General features: G+C 40.4%; 1 protein-coding gene and 1 pseudogene across 1 annotated transcript; both read right to left on the reverse strand.

The window, feature by feature from the left end:
* Positions 1 to 60: 60 nt before the first annotated feature.
* LOC148818164 (immunoglobulin kappa light chain-like) lies at positions 61 to 9464 on the reverse strand. The gene is made up of 4 exons (XM_088937255.1): positions 9389 to 9464; positions 8788 to 9263; positions 2283 to 2415; positions 61 to 605 (listed from the first exon to the last, which is right to left on the reverse strand). The coding sequence occupies exons 1-4, from the start codon at positions 9435 to 9437 to the stop codon at positions 283 to 285; spliced, it is 981 nt and encodes a 326-aa protein (XP_088793381.1). The 5' UTR covers positions 9438 to 9464; the 3' UTR covers positions 61 to 282.
* Positions 9465 to 12706: 3242 nt separating this feature from the next.
* Positions 12707 to 13644, reverse strand: LOC148818165 (free fatty acid receptor 3-like; annotated as a pseudogene).
* Positions 13645 to 20888: the final 7244 nt, after the last annotated feature.

Here is a 20888-nt window from a genome sequence, read left to right on the forward strand (position 1 = left end):
ATAATAATCCAAACACCAATGTTCATGATTCAGAAATTCTTTATTACTATTATTGTTGGGTCACTAACAGCACGTACACCAGTTACAGGCCATTTGCACACACAGACGTGAAGATGTGAAGTCAAAGAGGTTTCTAACAAAAACAGCACATTGGCACACAGGTTGGCACAGGTCGCTGGGGCTATGGCCTCCCACTTAATCACAGCACAGGAAAGCTAGAGTAAAACTTCAGTATCTGCAGCTCTAAGCTAGGAATGAAGCAGGCGCTGTCCCCAGGCCGGGCTATTCTGTACACTCGGATTTCTTCAGGGCCTTTGTCACGGGAGCCTGGGAGCTGTGGGTGGCCTCACAGACCACAGTGCCCACTGAGGACCACTCAGCTTCAGACAGCGTCAGGGTGCTGCTCCAGCTGTACAGGCCAGTGCTGTCCAGGAGGTCGGGGGTCTTGGTGACCCCGCTGGTCCTGGAGTGGCCGTCTACTGTCCACTGCAGGCTCCAGTCAGACGGGAAGCCCTGGTTGGCCAGACACAACAGCGTGGCCGACTTCTTCTCCGACAGTTCCCTGCTGGAGGGGGGCAGGACCGTAAGCGAGGGCTGAGTGTTACCTGGGAGAAAAGCAACATGGAGTGAGGCTGCAGAGAAGAGACACCCCAGGTCACAAAGACACACCAGACACTCAGGGACTCAGAAAAAAAGAAATAATTCATGATGAAATAAAATAAATTAATGAAGACATGAAAATATGTTTCATACTTAAATCAAGTCAAGTTAGATTAGAGGTAGAATTATACAAAACACTTGTCAGACCTCATTTCTAAAATTGTGTTCTGATCGGAAGACTAAACCAATTTCATCTTTATCGCTCAGATAATTTAATATCTTCAATCTCAACTGGAGGGTATGATGGGTTTAATGGATGTATTCACAGAGGTCCTCCCATGTGGTTGAAGAAGAATCAATCAGATCATTCAAGTTAGGCTAGAAGAAAACAAAACCAGTCAGCTACTAGCGACCGAGCAACAAGGTGGACAATGTCCTCCTCAGGCTAAAGAACTCACTTATAATGCTGTCTGACCTACATGTACAGTATCAGCCCAAATCCATTTTTACTGTACTATATTCAAGAACGGGGTTTTTCTAGGTTAAATCGCTACAGTATCTAACCAATTATTACTGTAAATATAAAGAGTAATGTAGATTCTAGAAAAAAAACTTACTTTGGAGTGTTAATCGAAATATACTGGACCCCCAGCTACTTTTGCTGAAACAGAACTTAGCTTCGCCTTCTCGATTAACACATTCATAATGGTTTAAACATTTCGCTTTCCTCTGTTCTCTGCCAAACGAGGCGTGAAAACGTGTTGCGCATTCTACCTGTCACGTAAAAATGGTTTACTAAAAACTATTAAGCAATACAATTATATTGTTGTGACCTCATGGAAAGTGAAATAACATTAACGAAAATACACATACTCTTGTAATACTTTTCACTGAGTAATACCTTCTTCACTACTTCCTGGTGCAAATATAATATGCACACTACGCTTTAAGATGACTACAGCCCCGATGACGGATTCGTTAAATAGCAAAGCCGCGTAAGTTTAGCGGTAGTAAAGAGTCGAGAAATCCTTCTACAACCCCACACATTTAGCGTTAAAAAACATCCAGTTTCATGTCATCTCCAGAGCCGCTAGTAACAGCTGTACACTGCCTGAAATCGGGTACGTTCTAAGTCAGAAGTGTCGCTGTTACTGTCTTATCACCTGGCCGATGATCTGTAGAGCAGAAGATACAATTTTGGAGGCTGCTTGCAAAGGGATACAACACAATATAGCACGGCAGGTTGATACATACTGTATTTGAGCCTAGAAACTATTTTAGTCCACATTGCACATTACGAAAATCCTTAAATCCTATGAAAATACAATAAATACTAAAATCCTATCTGAAAAGGTGATGAAGTATAATTTAAAAAAAAGACGGAAAGAACTACTTACTTCCAACGCTCAGTCTGGTGCCACCTTTCAGAGTTACAGTAGGTGCGGCTCTGACCCGGTCATATTAATTTTTAAAACTCTGAACTTACTAGCACCTCAGCACTTCTCAGTGTACGATGGATGTGACTGATGTGTTTCTACAAGAGACTAAAAGTTCCCGGATTCTTTTTTAATTCATAAAGATAAACTCTCCACTAAAACTCCACATCCTCTGCATCTATTAAACATCTAACACTTCTGGAAATGAAAGGGTTGTGCCCGTGAAAATAGCTGTGTTCGACTTACTGCCCACGCTCAGTCTCGTCCCGCCGCCGAAGGTCCACCACAGTGTTTGACTCTCATAAACAGGCTGTACAAAAACCCGCACGAAGCTGCAGTATGTGTGCAATCCGCTGGACAAGTCTTTCTCTCGCATTTTCTTTCCGATTCACAAATATTTTCATTTTTTTCTTTGCTTTCTGATTAGAAACTGAATCGAAACGCTTTACTAAAATAATAAACATTGGCAAACATCTTAGCCCCCAGTATCAAGCGCTTAAAATAGCATCTTCTGTTCTTTACTCCTACAAATCCTCCAGAGTCCATCCATCTTCAGAAAGCAAAGTATTCCCTGTCAGGTTCCTTATCCAGAAATGTAAGGCTTGTTTTTAACAAAAAAAAGTAAAACAAAAATTACCAGCATTACATGTTAACAGTCTTTTACAGACAAGTGCCTCAACAGTGCTGCTCACAAAACGTATGGAAACTGAATTAAATTTTAATTTGTTTCAAATTAAATGGAAATTAAATTCTAAACTTTATATTAAATTAATTTCATTTCATTTTACGTTGGATAAAATCCGCAGAATGAAGGCAGAGTGGCAATCACAAACCAGCAAAAGAGAAACAATCACTGGAAAGGAGTAGAATCACAGAGTGACAATTAGTATTATGTCAGCAGTATGGGGAGAAACCACACAGTCAGAAAGTCACTATCGCACCTGCCTCCTCTCAGTGCCCTGAACTGAAATACTGCTCAGCTCTCTATGTACTGCCTCAGCTGCCTTGTGCTGTACTGATGGTTGTGCATTAACTTGATAGTTATCCTTTAAAAGCCTTTCACTCACCCAGTGTTTGACTTGTCACATCAGAGTCCTGATGTCATGTAAAGGGCAGATTGAAAATAAAAACATCAGAATAAATGTGAGAGTAATCCATTCAGCTCATCTAGCTCATTTGGTTTTTCAGTGGCTGATTGAACTAGGACTCTCAGCTAGCTAGTTCTTGAAAAAAGCCAGGATACCTACTGGGTCTGGGGTCTGGCTGAACACACCTCACCTGCACTCCAGCTGCATTTTCTCAGCTCCCAGTAAGTCTAGCTGTCCGTCTGCTGAAGGCCATTGGAGAAAATGCTGCAAAAAATCAGACAATCATAATTAATATGTTTTGTTATTACATTTCAGCTGGTGATTTCAGGACTGTTTTTCCTGATTTTTTCAGATAATAAGCCTCAGGCTGTCAGGCTTGGAAACCACACCTCTGGCACACTAACTCTGAACATTGGGGTCCCCAAGGTGTGTGTGTGTGCTTAGTCCATTGCTCTATATTGCTCTGGCCATACACAACTGTAAGGCCAAACATAACACCAACTCCATCATTAAGTTTGCCGGTGACACCACAGTTATAGGTTTGATCACAGACAATGATGAGAGGGCCTACAGGGAGGATGTCAATCTCTTTACAACGTGGTGTGAAGACAACAACCTAATCCTCAACATCAGCAAAACCAAGGAGCTGATTGTGATTTCAGAAAGCTGCAAAACGGTCATGCCCGTATCCACATCAACTGAAGTGGAAAGGGTCAGTAACTTCAAATTCCTTGGCGTCCATATCACCGAGAACTTCACATGGTCTCTCAACACCACTTGTCTGATGAAGAAAGCGCAACAGCGCCTGTACTTCCTAAGACAATTGAAGAAGGCTAAGATATGTCCCCAGATGCTCACTAACTTTTACAGATGCACTACAGAAAGCACAATGACAGGTTGCATCACAGTGTGGTATGGCAACTGCAGTATTGCTGACCGCAAAGCCCTACAGAGGATGGTGAAAACTGCCCAGTCAATCACTGGGGTAGCTCTCCCATCCATCCAGGACATTTATGACAGACGGTGCTTGAGGAAAGCTCTAAGCATCATCAAAGACCCCACACACCCTAGCTACAGACTGTTTGACCCTCTACCATCTGGAAAATGATACCGGAGCATTCGGGCCCGGACTACCAGACAGTTTTTACCCCCGCACTATCAAACTATTAAACTCCCAGCCTTTCTCACCTATGATCTGAACCCTCGCAGTGCCTTCTCACTTTATCAAAACTCAAGCACACATTGAAATGCCTCTATCTCACATGTCAAGAAGTTAATTCCCCATAATTGTCCATCCTTTATTTCATTCTCTTGATGTATGATTTTGCACAACTGTTGTTGTTTTGCACATTGCCTGTTGTTGTTTTGCAGATTGCCTGTTGTCTCTGTCTTTCTTTTCTTATGCAATTGTATTGTTTTTTTTGTACAGCTTACCGTCTGAGAGCTAGCTAAATAGCATTTTGCTATACCATATATCTGTGTATGAGTATAATGACAATAAACTTGAACTTGAGATAAGTATTGTTTTAATTCCCCTTTACAAAAGAGTGCAATAAACGCATGATTGCATTATTCTACTTAAATATATACAAGTAATACAACATTTTCATATTAATTCTTCAAATAATTATTTCCCTTTTTTAAATCTTTTTTCAAGAGGCTGTGGCAATGTGGAACAAGCTTCCCAGCTATGCTGTCTAAGCCAATACCCTGCTTTCTTTCAAGAATCAGCTGGATGAAATCCACCATCAGTGCTAGGAAAGTACTTGAAAGGTTCAGAAGACCACTGTGCCAACCTGTGTCATCAGCTGCTATCAGGTTCAAAAAGCCTCTTTTGTGTTTTATTGAAATTTGTTTTTCATATATAAGGTGAGGTATAGAATGTAAGTTGACCCATGTGACCCTGGTTTCCTGGTAGGAATAAGCAACCACAAGCCTATGGGATACCTCACTTATAGATAGGTAGTATTGAGTATATACAGTATACCAGCATCACAGATAGACAAGGGAAAATGGCAGAGAATGTCTCTCTGTCTCCCCCTGCATAAGAATATTGGTGAAGAGGTAACCTGAAGGGCCTCATGGCTACAGTTCCCTCTCAAGTAAAATTAACAAATAAATGCCACAAGATGTCAGAATGTGTGGCGAATCAGAACCTGAGTGCCTAGGCACCAGGTATGGAATGCTATGCTGTCTCTTTGACAGAGATGTCCAGAATGTAACTCGAGAGACCAGCTACATCAAAGCACAGTTGCCCAGCAGATTCAGGACAGATGGCAGACAAAGAGGCAGTCTGAAATAGGGCACATCTACTCATCTACTACACTATAAAGACTACAGAGAATTCAAACTAATCCAGGAATGCAGTTCACATTAGAGAAAATAGTGAATTTTCTCTGGATCCATCTATCTTTACTAAATCCCATGCCTAACAAAATCATTGCAAGTCTTCATGGTCTCTAACTTTTCAAGCCTAATACTAGTTAGGACTGCTGTCTGGCTGCTGATGTTAACAGATAGTGGCTATCTAAACTCATTACAATTCAGGATACCACTAACACACTCTCCCTCCCTGAACCTAGACACAACCCCCTCTACACCTGACTGCTGATATACTGAGAGATACTACTCCTGAAGAATGTCCCAGTTAAGCACAGGGCCAGTCAGCTGATCCCTTTTCTGCCTGTGGAATTTCACAAAGCGGGATAGAAGCTGACATAAGATTCAGCAGCTTTTGACATAATTTAACAGTAACTGTTCTTCATACCCTGAAGTAAAATTGTACATGCCATCTAATTTTGGAGCATGCACTTCCACACATGGGTTAGTTAGTGGGTTCTGTGTATGTAAGGGTATGTCACTGCACGGTGGTTTGCAGTGTTTGCTGTGGTGTAACAGGTATCAGCCAAAGGCCAATACTGAATGATAATTGGCAAGTATTGTATCAGGGTGTGGTTTGTTTTCCTCTTTTGCCTTTTGTTTAAATCCAGATGGGCCTGTGCTTATTACTGTATCCAGATTGCATGATGACTCAGAGTACTAGTATTATTTGATGATTGACAAATATGTATCTATGGTTTTCTCTTCCTCTGATTCTTTGTGTTCTTCCACTGTCTCTCTGTGTTTCTCATTTCTAGCCCTGGTCCACAGCCCAGAGTCATCAAGCCCTGACTGTGTTAATCCATGGGCACCTAGGAAAAACAATACAGACTGCTGTCACTGTGCCAAACAAACTTCCTGGTCCACTGTGGCATCTCCTCACTGACTATGAGGAAATAAACAAGCATCTGTGACAACAGCTACCATTGGACTTGTTAAATAAGGAGGCAGGCCATAGAAGCAGCCATAGAGAACAACAGAGAGAGATATTTTCTTGCAGTTATTGCTGTCCTGGAAGTGAAGGTATTTGTTGTGCTTTCATTCCCTGAGACATAGCAATTTTGACATAACAGATTTCAGTTGAGTAGTATGAGGCTCCGACGGGGAGGTACCTCTTTGCTGTCTATTTCTGGCTTTGTTTGAATTTTCACTCTTTGTTTGATACTAAAGATGATTGTGATTCAACATTCAAATACTCCCAGATATGTGTACTGTAAGTCTAATTTTCTTGTGTTGTGTGATCTGGTTTTTGTTTGTGTTAATGCACCGATGTGTCTTTATGTTGCAAATCCTGATTAACTATGAGTTGTGAAACTTATTGGTCTTGTCAAGGATGTTTTATTTTTTGATACATTAGTCTGACTCGCTGTTAAAATAAATGTTGTGGGTTTGAATTCTGTGTCATTTCAGTCACAGATGACTGAAGCAGTCCTCCAATGCTCAAGTAGCATGGCCAGTACCAAGTCATGTGACATGTGTAGTCATGTCACAGTTTCTAGGAGCAGCTTGCTCCCACAGTTAGTGCAATTGTAAGTTAGGCATGGCAGTTGTGTTGAAAAGATATCCTGGATTCTGATAGTAGTCATTAGCCTGATAGGACTCACTATCCAACAACTACTGTATATCACCCTGCAGCTCACAACTGGCAACTCACTAAAACTAAGCAGGTGTGAGCCAGCAAAGCTAAGGTTGCTTCTGGAAGAGGTATTAGTGGTACCAGTAGGGAGCACTCACCCTGTGGTCTGCGTGGGTCCTAGTGTCCCAGTATAGTGAAAGGGACACTCTACTGTAAAAAAGACACTCCATGGTCAGTAAAAACTCCAGGGCGTTTATTTAAAAGAGTAGGGGTGTTACCCCAGGTGCCCTGGCAAAATTTCACCCTGGCCTTTACCAATCATAGCTCCTAATAATCCCTATCTATGAATTGGCTTCATCCCTCTGCTCTCCTCCCCACTGATAGCTGATGTGTGGTGAGAGTACAGTACTAGCGTACTATGGTTGCCGTCGCTTCATCCAAGAGGGGCTACAAGGTGGTGGCGGAGGAAGGGAGTCCCCAATACCTGCAACACGCTTTAAGTCATAACAAAAGCTACTTTGGCAAGCTGCTAGCCACCATACAAGCCACTGGGGTCAAGCTACTTTTGCGTAATGGATTTCAGTTGAAAACTACACCAGCTGTATTGGATGTCCACTGCATGGATCTCCACAGCAGTGTGGAAACCTGAAGGGAGAGGTTATAGAGGGCTAGGACACAGGTGGTCGAGCTCCAAGGCAACCCTTGTACAGAGACTAGATTCTTCCACTCCTTCGTCTTTCTGTTGTTTTGTTGTTTTCTCTCTTTTGCTTTCTATCTGAAAGATAAAAAGGACAGAAAGGAGGAGACAACAGAAAGTGAGAAGCCAAGAGAAGACAAAGGCAAATAGATAAAAGAGAACAGCAAACTTTCTCTTTAAGAGAAAAGAAAAAAGTGAAGAAAACACACTACCAAAGGAAAAAGTGGAATAAAATGTCCTACATTTAAAACATAACTGGACAAAAAGGAAGAAAGTAAACCTTTTGGAACTCTTAAGTAATAAAAGAGAAAAAAAATATAGTAAGGAGTAAAAATTCACCCAGCGGAATCACATAGGATCTGTTCAAGCTTCATGTCTCTGTGGAGGAGGGAGAGAGGGACAGGTATTGGCCTATCAGCAGAGCTGGTTTACACACTCAGTCTTCCCTGGCTTCTCTTTAACAAGAGCTTTGATCCCTTGGTGATGGAAATATATGCAGGGGAATAAGCCAAGACTAGAACCCACAGATAGTTGAGAGACTTGTTGACATTTTACCCCATTGCTGGGTCTTTTCTCAGTTTTCAAAAGGAGATTGCTTTTCTCCTTCTCTTGACTCTTATTAATGAAGGACGCCTTGAGGCACTAATTAAGACCATTCAGTCAGGAACCAGTGTGGTGGATTATTAGGTTAGCCACTGTCTCCTTTACCATTGAACCAGTGCCAGAATGATTTTTTCTTGAAAATAACATTTTGTAAAATACAAAAACAAAATGTACTCCACAGAGCATGCAAAACAAAAAGTAATGACCTTATTTCTATCTGTTTTAAATTGCTGTTTGAACTTCCATGTCTGTTGTGATTTCTTCCAACATTTTCCTATAGACTCACAACTGCATGCTGACTCAAACATGCACAACAAACAAGAGGGAAGGATTTTGCTGCTCTATGTATCACTGTGTGAGAGGGAAGCTGTTATTCTGCAGACAGAGTCATACATCTACATCTTAGACTTCTGTGATGTTGAATGTAAAGACAGTTCCAGATCCGCTGCCACTGAAACCCATCAAATCTAACTGTACCAGCTGTACAGCTGTTCTAAGCCTCAGTCCCCTGTGGTTTCTGTTGATGAGTTCAACCAGCTCCTGTAGACCTAAAGGAGGTTTTTGTACAGACTTGCATCTCTGTGTGAACTGATTGCTTTTATAACCAAGGCAATAGTAATCTCCTCCATCTTCAGCCTGGACTCCAGTGATTTTGAAGGTGAAGACAGTTCCAGATCTGCTGCCACTGAAATGAGTTGGAACCCCATCGAATCTCTCATCCCCAGCTTTAATCAGCAGTTTGGGACTGTGTCCAGGCTGGAGCTGGTACCAGGATAAGCCCCAGCCAATGTCCTGACTTGCGCTGCACTGGAGATTGACATCTTGTCCAGGAGACACTGAGACAGTGCCTGGAGTCTGAGTCATTGTAATTTGACCCTCCGTCACTGTAGGAAGAAGATAACAATGTATAATACACAGCTCACATTTTAATAGCAATGTCTTTTCCGTTCATTATGGGTTTTTTTTCATGTGAGAATACAAAAGTAGAAAATATGTTTTCTAGACTCACCCACAACGTAGAATAATATAATCCAGGTGACTGAAATGATCGAAACCATGTCTTTTACTGATTTGAACAAATGTCCACAGGGTGGTTATGAGTCGTCCGTCAGATTTTAATGGTTTTCTGACCCCTTGTATGCAAAGCAGGTAGGCATGGTCTTAACAATTTGCATGTAAGACATCATTTTAAATAATGATATCAGTAAGTTGTATAAATTGTCTGTTCTGCCTCAGTGCATCATCCTGCTCTATAGTGACAGAACGAGTTGTATTTACACAAACAAGAGTTCCATTGTTACTACAGTATCAATAAACAGAGCACAATATTGTAGAAGGAGTTGTAGGAAGACATTAAACATCTATGGCATCTGAAACTTTCAGAGCAATCTAGTAGCTTGTGTGAGGAATAACTCACTGGTCAGCACTGAGTGTATTTATTTAAGAAAAATGTTAAACTTATTTCACAGATTTTGAAAAATTTTCCATTATATGTCTTCGGTGTGCCCTTCTTCATGAGCCAGACATGAAGAGGCAGTTTTTCTTTAAAAAGCAAGAAATACGTTTGAACTGCAAAGAAGAGGAAGGCTAACATGTTATATTTATTTAGGTTGAAACATAGTTGTAACAGGCTGGCAGAACTGTTCTTATTCCATTGTTATATTTTTGTGAAGTTATAAAATATTGCACAAACTGGCAAAGACAGTGTGGAAGAAGAAATAAAATGAGATGTTCCTGCAACCTTCACAGTGGCTGTTAAAAAACTCTGTTGTCTTCATGGCAAGAACAATAAGGATGGATGGGACAGTTGACCACCAACTTTTCCATCCTGTTACCAGAAGAAACCAGTAAGGGGAGACAGAGACAAGGAAATGTGCTCTTATCTCTGTAAGATAAGATAAGATCACTTTATTGGCCATATACAATTTCTTGGATTAGGAATTTGTCTTTTCACATACCTCAACTTGCTCTCCATGAGACACACAGACAGGGACAGAAGTTTGGGGTCAGAGAGCAGGGTCAGCCATTTATACGGTGCCCCTGGAGCAGTTGGGTTAAGGGCCTTGCTCAGGGGCCTAACAGAATAGTATTCCTCTGCTGGCCACAAAGCCACCCCACCACAAGAGATAAAGGTGTACCTGTGATCTGACAGGAAATGGAGGAAAGAGAGGCTAGCATTAAGAAACAGATAAGAAGTGCGGTCAGTTAAAATTTTAAGACACCTAAATTAAGTCAAAGGACTTTAAAGATCTTGTCAAATTGAAACAAATAAAGTTATATGACAACATCTCTTTGCAACTTGTGTGGGAGTAGGTGCTTCAGTTGAACAGTAAATTACTAGTTATTAAAATCATCAGAGTTTTAAATGTTGAGATTTCCAGTGGTTCTAATTGTTGATCTTTTCTTTTATTTTGTGGATATGATAATGTGCCAGATAACTTGTGAAATCTGTCACTCTTATTGTCCCTTAGTTCAGCTGATGATGTAATTTCCCATATCTGTTGATTTACAGTGGGACAGCTGGTGCCAAATGGCTACGCTGAAGTTCAATTTTAATTTCCATCTAATTAAATTTTCAATTCGGACTTTACTATCCCCAGGGATTTACAGCAAAATTCACCACAAGAAGACAGCAAAAACAGACAAATATCATTAATCAAGAATAGAGTACAACAATGCTACAAGAGATTAGAGAGTTATTTTAATTTGAGTGAGATTGCAGCAGGGATGAAAGATTTTACTGATACACAAGGGGACACAGATACATCTCCCAGATGTGAGGAGAGTAAATTCACAATACAGTGGTCGAGCCTCACACTCCATAATGCTCTCAAGTGGTGGATGAAATGGGTCTTCACCTGTATGTAAAGCACTTTGGCATCTTTTGGGGTGGAATTAATAAATGCAACTGTTATTATTTGATTTGATTGTGTAGTTCACTCTTGTGTGAAGGGGCTTAGTACTGTTTTTTAGTAAATCCCAACTCTGAACTTTATTGAGTGTGTCATAGTGTCAAAATGGGAAAAGCACACAATTCAGTTGCAAAACAACATAAGAACATAAGAAACAATCAAACGTGAGGAGGCCATTGGTTTCTTCTAGCCTCTTTGATCTTTGTAGCTAATTAGTCCAAGGATCCCATACAGCGATTTCTTGAAAGAACCCAGGGTATACAGTATGGCAACAGAATGCTGTAGACTCCCATAACTCTTTGTGGCCCAGCAGCAGCTTCCAGCCTGTCCTACAAAAGGCTTCAGTCATTCTGAGGGGCAGGAACAGCAGGAAAATGAGGTCAGAGACTGACAAGTTGAGCAGGACGATATCGATGGGCATTGGCTTGTGCTAGAAGTCTTACTGTTAAGACTTTGTTTTAGTATTAGGTTTTGGAAATAAGGACTAAGTTAAAATGTTCACTGTCAAACACAGTTCACTGTCACAGACCATGCATTTTGACACCACTGACAACGCAGTGTTTAGTTTTGTATTTCAGATGCCTGCACTCAACATGTGTCCGGATGTCTGAGACAAAACTGAAACACTGTTTCATTCTTTGTTACCTTAGAGGATTTTTAGGAATTGAAACATTCTGTCTAAAAAAGGACATTTGGTTTCTGAGTCTCATGGCAAGCTTCTTGACTGATAATATGAAGTAATATCAGCATTTTTCACAGAAAATACAATTTATTTTAAATATTTTACAACAGCAAAATTCAGGTAAAGGAATACTGAGGGGTGAGAGGGATTAGATATAATCTTTTGGAAGAGAGTGGGGTTATCATAGGAAACTGCAAGACAATGAAAAGTCAATTTTCATGTTAAAAATCATGTTCATGTTTTTTTTAATTCAGTTTTCCCAGGGTAAACCTAGATATTGTCCCTTTCTCTAATGCGCTATAGCTAATATAGTAATATAACTCTGCTGTTTAATCAACAAAATATATTTATCTTTTGTCAACTTAGCCTTATTCTACAAGCCATATTATTTACAGTTAGGCATCATTTTCAGTGGTATGCTTCCTTTTAGCTATGAAACAGACATTTTTCACTGTTTGAATACTCTGGGCTCCCAAGTAAAGGTGAAACTTTTTGATTTCATTCTGAAACTGTATTCAGAATCTGTTCATCTCTTTGCCACCACAACATTTAGAAAACAAAAGGAAGATCACACATTGCTCTAATCAATTATTTTCACTTCAAATGTGTTTTTTGGTTTTATCTTCTGTTTGTGAGCCTTTAAAACACCATGGGAGGTAAAAGAAAATTAATCAACATATTCACTGAATTTAGATGCAATGCTTTTGCTCATTTTATGATGTAATTCAAAGCTTCAGTCACCATCTTTGGGCAGTGAACCCTTCAGTGGAGGAGGGTGGGAACCACTTGGCAAGCTAGACTGAGAAACTGGCTTCTTTCCTTGGATTTTTTTAAAATACTTTCGGAAGGTTTCCTGGAAAGCAGAGGAGGAAAAGTAGAAGATGATGGGATTCAAGCAGGTATTGAAGGTGCTCAGGAGCAACGCATATGTACGCCAGCTTGGACTGTATCCTTTTATATAGCCAACTACGTGGGAGATATTGTAGGGGAGGAAACAGAGGATGGCCTGGGTGACCCAAGGGTGCCCAAAGCCAGGCCAATGGCTCTCTCTTTCTTCTGACGGCTGATCTTGATCCGGGTGTTGATGATCCAGATGAAGTTCAAATAGCAGAAGATGGAGACAATGAGAGGGATGAAGAATAGGATGATGCTTTACTCCAGGCGCACAGGGAGTAGGAATTTCATTTGGTTGTCTGTAAAATAAGTGTAGCACACAGTCACATTTTGGGGGTCCGAGTATTCTGTGATGAAGACAATGCTGCAGTGAGCAGAGGAAAAGACCCAGACAGCAACACTGATCCAGAGGGTACGCAGTGGCTTGCGTCTCCGCTTGTAGTAGATGGGGAAGGCCACCCCGAAGTACCTGTCCACGCTGACAGCTGTGAGGAACAGGGTGCTGGAGTAGATGGTGGAGTAGAAGATGAAGGCTCCCACTGAGCACAGGCCCAGCGGCAGCTTCCAGCCTGTCCTATTAGAGACTTCAGTCATTCTGAGTGGCAGGAACAGCAGGAAAATGAGGTCTGAGACTGACAGGTTGAGCAGGAAGATATCGATGGGCATTGGCTTGCGCCGAACCTTCACAACGAAGGCATAAATGGCAAGGAGGTTGGAAGGCAGCCCAGTCAGTAAAATCAACATGGAAACTGCCAGCACAAGATGATTGTTTGTCATTGTGGGTATAAAGAGCTGATTAAAACAAAAAATGCAGAATTACACCCCTGATTCTCAGGAATTGCAAGACATACAGCATCACTTACCAGACCATTCTCACTGATTTGAAAGAAACTGTTCCCTCTCATGGGTGTATACAGTACATTTGTCTAATATGTATTGTTCAGTTAGACAGCCTTCTGTATCACAGGGAATACGATAATTTGTTGTGGTCAATAAGGAGGAAAAAAATGTGTCATCTACCTGCTCTCTGTGGAAGATTAAACTGTTATTAAGTTGTTTCCCCATATTGAGAGGCTTTAAATCCACAGGAATTGATTCCATTGCAGCATAATTTTTTAATTTGTTTTGAATAATCTGATGGAGGGCTGTACTACACTGTAAAACTGTGGTGTAGTGAATCCTTAAAGTACCCCAGCTATGTGAGGTGTGAGGTACTGTAAGTTGCATAGTCACTGATACAAGTGCTCACTTTGGCGAAGTCTGCACTATGCTCAAAACAATTTAATATCTGAATGATCACTTCAAAAACAGTGGTAGAAATAATTACATGTAGATGAAAAGCAGTATGCAAGAACATCGCTACAGACCAGTAATATTTGAAAATATTTTTATCGAAACAAATTTTGAAGAAAATATCTTTTGTATTGTACGTGTATCACATTTCACACAGGTGTACTAATCTACCTTTCAATCATGCTTATTATATATTTTGACTACTAGTTCTGACATGATGGGCCAAAGACAAAAGACAAATATAGTTGATAGTTGTGGAATTGTGAATGGCATTCTTTAATTTCACATTTCTAAAATTATTAAGTTTTTATTTTAAAGGGTTTGTTTAAAATGGAACAGGAAGTGTCTCCTTCACCAAGCATAGAATATAGTTTTTAATTTGGCATGTGAGCCGAATACATGAACAAAATATACTCCGTTTCCCAACATGCCACACATGTTAAAGAATTCCATGAAGTAATAACCACAGATATGCATACTGTATTGTAATTATAGTATTAGCATCTTTCTTGTAGACTGCCTTCATCTAGATGCTACTAGTTACACCACTGTTTTGCAAGTGATCATTACAATGATATTAAAATGTTTCGAGCTGTGTATATTGTTATATTAATATATTAATATTAATTGTTACAGGCTCCATTTATGGCATGTAACATCCTTTTCAGAAAAAAAATGACGACTGTATGTGTCTTCTATACATATGAAATATGTATTTTCAAGAAATAGGATTATTAGACTACAAAGAAAAACATGAATTTATAATTTTAAAACACCATGTTCAAGTTCTGTTTCACATTTACACCTGTAATAGGACCTCAGCTGACAGGTGATACCATTCCCTCTATCCTAACTATGTCTCATGTTTCTTTTCTTCAACAACGTCATTTAGACACCTATATAAATCTGTCTGTCCAAATATGATTGTACATGTATGACACACTCAGCACTAAAGAAACAGTTACAGTTGCCTTACATACTTTTCACCTAACAAGGGCCCAGAGATTGATGAAAAAGCAATATATTACACTTTAACTGAAGGTGTGTTATTTGTCAAATACTGAACACCTGAAATCCTAAATATAAATATAAAACAGAATATGGAGGGAAAAAAACTTTACCAATGTCACAAATGACAGGAAAGGCATCTGAGTAACAATTATGATTATGATGATCTGATGCTATTAGACAGGCTTCCACTGCAGTAATACAAAATGTTCTGACCTACAGAGCCAAAAAACATAACTTTGCTCCTCATATTATTCATCTATATCCACAAAGGTTTATGAAAACCCATCTCACAGTTCTCACATTATTTTGCAGATACACAAGCAGGTGGATAAGAACAATTACAATATTCCCACTCTATTCAGCATGTGGAATTAATTGTATAACAACATGTATCTGAGTGTGAAGGAAGGTACCTGGACCACTTGAACTTGTTGAAAATGTTGTCCTTTGTCCTCTCAGAATTCAGGTTTCTTTAACAGGCATCTCATGTTGTTCCACTGAAACTAGTTACTTATTATGGATGATTGTTAAATAAACAGCCTTTAAAGCCTTGCAAATATCAGTTACTTGCTAAGCATATCTTATGAGAACATCAATAGCCTCTTAGGCAATTTTCAATGTTGCACTGTCTTGTGACAGAGCAACCAAAACAATGAACCCATGACTTACAAGAAAAAGTTTTCCTATGAGACCTTAAGTATAAATGTTTTTCAGTCCTCCTTTTTGTGCTTAAAGTATTTTCCTGTTTCTTCTGGTTATGATGTTTAAATTCCACCAAGAAAAGTAAATACCCCTTCTGTCAGTGTTGCCTTCCTCCCTCTGCTCCTTGTGAACAAACCCAAGATCTATCTCAGCCATCAATTGTCAGGGCTACAAAACATTTTCAAACGATGCTTTAAAACGGTGATGCCACTAAAGCTAAAATTACGAATAAGGACATGGTTAATGAGTTGAAACATTAGAATTTAAATTAATTAAGCACTGAGAGTGACAATGATAAGTCACAAAAATAAATTATATTAATAACTAATAAAGAAGTCATAGAAATTATGCTGAATGATGGAAGGCCACAATGCCCATTTAGCTCATATGGTTGCAGTTAATTGTTAAGGGGTCTCGCCCAGCCATGCTTTAATGTTGAATGTCTAGCTGGCCACTTGTTCCAGACCTCATGATAATTCTATGTGGGGTTTCTTAACACGTTTCTGAGAAGGCTGAGCCAGAGCCACATAACTATTTTCCACAGCTCTGCCCAGACTTCTCAGAGCAGTATTTCATGAGAAAGATGCTGCTTAATGTGGAAAGAAACACTACTGTTATGATAGAGCTTAATAATACATGGAGTATATAATTCAATAAGAAAATAGCAAGCACTATGACTGCTTTACTATGTTCAAATTGTTACTTTGTAAACTATAAATTATACTAAAAGGTCAAGCTAACTTCAGACAATTAAGTATTTATCCATTGTTTTCAAATGAAACTAGTATAAAAACACAAGTGTGTAATGACCTGCAGCCTGCCACTGGAGGCTGTCAAAATTAAGGCCTCAAAGATATTTGTAAAATAGTTTCATCTGCGTAGTCTCAGTGGTATTCAGTGATTCACCAGATTATTAATTGATCGAAAGGTTTGCATTCTCATGTGCAAACATGCAAATTTAATTAGGGGACTTTTCTTTTTTATTTTAAAATGTATTAATTCCACCCTGTTCCGAACCGAAGACAAGTTCACTCAAAAACCACCCCAAACCCTGCTGTTAGAAGGAAACAATATGGATAGGACTACTATAACTTCAGCACTTAACTCAGAGGATTTAAAAATTTGCCTTAAAGACTCAGCACATAACCTAGGCGTCATATTAGACACAAGGCTCTCATTTGACTCTCTTGTTAAAACAGTATCTAAAACATGCTTCCTACAGTTAAGAATTATTGCAAAACTAAGGCAGTTTCTCTCCACTCAAGGCACAGAGAAATTAATACATGCTCTTATATACAACAGGTGAGACTACTGCAATGCCCTGCTATCAGGGAGCACCCACCACTCTTTCAACACCTTACAGCGAATTCAGAATACAGCAGCTAGAATTGTTACTAGGAGCAGAAAGTACGACCATATAACCCTCATACTTAGTTCTCTTCATTGGCTTCCTGTCAGGTGCAGGCAGGGTGGACTTCAAAATCTTTCTGCTTACAGTACTTACACGGCTCTCAGAGGTCAGGCACCTGTCTATCTAATGAAACATATTAATCTTTACCATCCAAGTCAACTGCTTAGATCACAGAATGCAGGTCGTCTTCATATTTCACAAATTAATAAAATAACAGTTGGCGGTAAAGCCTTTAGTTACAGGGCCCCTAGCTTATGGAATAGTCTCCCACCTCATATTTGGGATGTTGAATCAATCTCAGTATTCAAATACAGACTGAAGACCTATTACTTCAGCTGAGCCTACCCACACTTTACATTATAGCCTGCTGCAACCATGGCTGCTGGTGCTGCTGTACATGCCATTGTGTGTCTCTATGTTCGCCCACCAGGTAGATACATCTGTTCTGACCAAACTATCCTATTCTCCTCCCCACATGTTCGGATGGTGCCCGGGCTGGGTACCATCTGAGTTGGATACTGCATCACTGCCATGGTGGACATCACTGGACATTGTGGATATAGCTATCATTTAGGAGGAATTTACTGGTCTACAGAGATCTGCATGGAGTACTAACACACAGAAGACACGATGGATGGATGGATTAATACCCTCATCATTTCCTTTTTTTAAATTATATAATGTTAGCATACCCAAAGGGGTTGGGCAACCAGTTGACCTTGGACCCCTAGAGGTTTTTTTTCTCCTTACTAAGGAGTTTTTGGTTCCTCTCTTCTGTTGTCTTCTGGTCTTCTGTTCTGTATTGTCAAAATGTATTGTCATTGTTAAGCGCCTTGGGCCAACCCGTGAAAGACGCTGTATAAATATAAATTGAATTCAATTGAATTCAATTCGTGCAATCTCCTCTATTCTCATGCAGGTTTTGACCTCACACCTTTCTCCACCCCTCTCCACTATGCACTTCCCGAGTGGCCTCTCCCCTCTCCCCTCTCCCCTCTCCCTCCTCCACTTTTCAGGTTTTTGTTCTCCTATGCTATTTAATCATTGCTGTCTACCCTGTCTTTCTCACACCTGAAGAAGGCTCCATGGCCAAAACATTGCGTTTCCTTTTTTTTCTTTTCAGCAGGGAATAAACCCGTTACCTGTTCCTTTGCAGCCTATGCATGCTGACCCAGCTCCCTACTTAAACTATGTATTTGATATGTTTATAAAAACATATATATATATTATATCTCCAAGAATATGATTATTAGACTAAGGAAGATCAAATGTATTATGCCTGGGTGGGTGGCAGCTCGCTGTTCTCAGTTGCCCAAGGATGCAGTAATGTTCCTAAGAGTTATCGCATTCTCAGATTCTCGCATGCTCGGGCCATTTGTCAGTGTACTCCTCACTCTATAAATCACTTCAATCTGCCAACCAATCCTCCAAGCAAAATCCCATCTCTGTTTACCCTTGACTGATTCTGGCGGGTCCCCAGCAGCCAAAGATCGCCGAGTGCCTGCAATTGGATTCCTGCCTGTCAGTAACTGCAGCTATCAACTTCAACTAGCCATTGTGTAAGAAAGTGAACTACTGTTTCACTAACATCTAACCCAACACCACCTATTGATCGGTGGGGGAGATACCAGGACAGAGTTCAATACACCGGTACACCACAGTTTGCTTACCGCTAACACATTTTTTAAGGCACATTTTAGATAGCTGCATCTGTATTTACCATTTGTTCAGAAGGTTTGAAACTTTATAGGGTCTTTTTAAAAAGATATAAATCTACCTGATTTATGCTCTTCAAGATTATCAGTGAAAGGCAAAAGGTGCATTTAATACTGAAAAGGGCAGGCACCTCCTTACAGAAAGTGTGGATTAAGCTGCACACCCATGTTGTCCAATCTGACACCACCCTTTTAAGAAACAGTTGGACAAGGTCTTCAAATCGGTTAGGGATTACAAATCAGATTAGATGTTAGGAATGGCCTCCTCTCATTTGTAACCATTCTTATGTTCTGTTGCTCTTGGAAGAGCCACACACCACAGCAGAGCCCACCTCACAGCCCATAGAGTAAAGCGGTCCTGGGTCCCAGCTCACAGGCTGAAAACCAGTTTCTCTAAAGAGACTTTCTAATTTTACTGCAGATTAACACCTTAGAGTTGAAATTTCATTAAAGAGTCTTATATAATAAATTATCAAAAAACTGTAGATGAATTATCTTATAATAATGGCCAAATGTGTTATTTAAAAATACTTTGCTATAGAAATGTTTTATTTATAGAAAATTTAGACAATTTACCTTATTTATTATACATTTTTACATACAAAGAAGTTACCTGTACTGCACCATTGCCTAAAGTAGTAAACAAAACAGAAGAGACTGTTATGCCACGATGCCCACCAGGACAGTGGGGCAGAGTGTTCCAGACCCAAGTCAAGAGGGAGGGGCCAATGAGCTCCAGAATGGACTCTGCTTCACAGAGCCAAATGCAGGGAAGAAAACCAGGGACAGGGCACGTCAGTCTGCACCTGGAGCCGGGTAGGACAGGGCACACTGGGGTGGCCCGCCAGGAGTTGCACCTGTTACCCGGCTGATTGGAGTGTGTGCTCTTCGGGGGGGTGTCCAGAGACCAGTGAAGAATGCCTGGGCAGAGTGAGCTGACAAGCTGGAGTTCAGGGCTGGAGAGGACAGAAAGGACATCAAAGCCAGCAGCCGTGCAGAGCTCCAAGGTGCGGGGCTACCAGGGAGGCTGTGTGGACCCTGTGAGCTATCAGGTCCCAGTCGACCACAGCACCACATAAATACTGCAAGCAGGGCGCAGAAGCATACCCCAGCCCCAGAGCGCACACCAAGGACGTAACAGAAACACATTGCGGGGATACTGCAGTGCGACATATCAGGGTGTCAGGGAACAAGAAACAAATCCCTCCCACTGCAGAACAATTCCAATACAACATGAGTGTCAGGGGAACAGAAGTGTGCACACGGACACAGGACAACACAGGATGCTGCAGCTAGACAAAAAGTTGGTTAGCTGTGGCACGCAGTAGACCGAAGCAGTAGAGGCGAGTACAGAGAAAGGTAACACTTTGCAGTTAGATGCATATACTTCAGTGTTCTGGGAGCGTTTATAGTCCTGCGAGTTTAACACTCCATGACTTAGAGCTGCTCTTCATGGCAAGAGAATGCATTACAACGATGACTTTAATCACCATCTTCATCTAGATACTCATGCGTACTCAAATTGCAGAATAATCCTAAATAGTTACACAGATAAACACTCAACACAAATCCAAGTTAATGCTGATATCTGTCTTCTCAGTTATAGTACTGTTTCAAGATATTGATAAGTTGTTCCCTAGTTACTGCAAATTGTAAAGTAGACATTGCAGCCTGGTCTCTTGGTTGGATCTGAGCCTGCTTATCACAGTTCGGATTTTAAGAAGCTGGACAAGTCAAAGGAATCTTATCCTCCCTTACAGAAGCAGCTACAAACGTTTCAGATAAATCGACATCATCTTGCAAGTTTGGGGTTTGAAACTGTGAGCATGTGACAACACACGCAGAAAACACCTCAGGAAATGTGTGTGCTAGTTCATCCCAATCACTCA

The sequence above is a fragment of the Atractosteus spatula genome, chromosome 19 (genome assembly GCF_055471065.1).
Source record: "Atractosteus spatula isolate fAtrSpa1 chromosome 19, fAtrSpa1.hap1, whole genome shotgun sequence".
NCBI lineage: Eukaryota > Metazoa > Chordata > Actinopteri > Semionotiformes > Lepisosteidae > Atractosteus > Atractosteus spatula.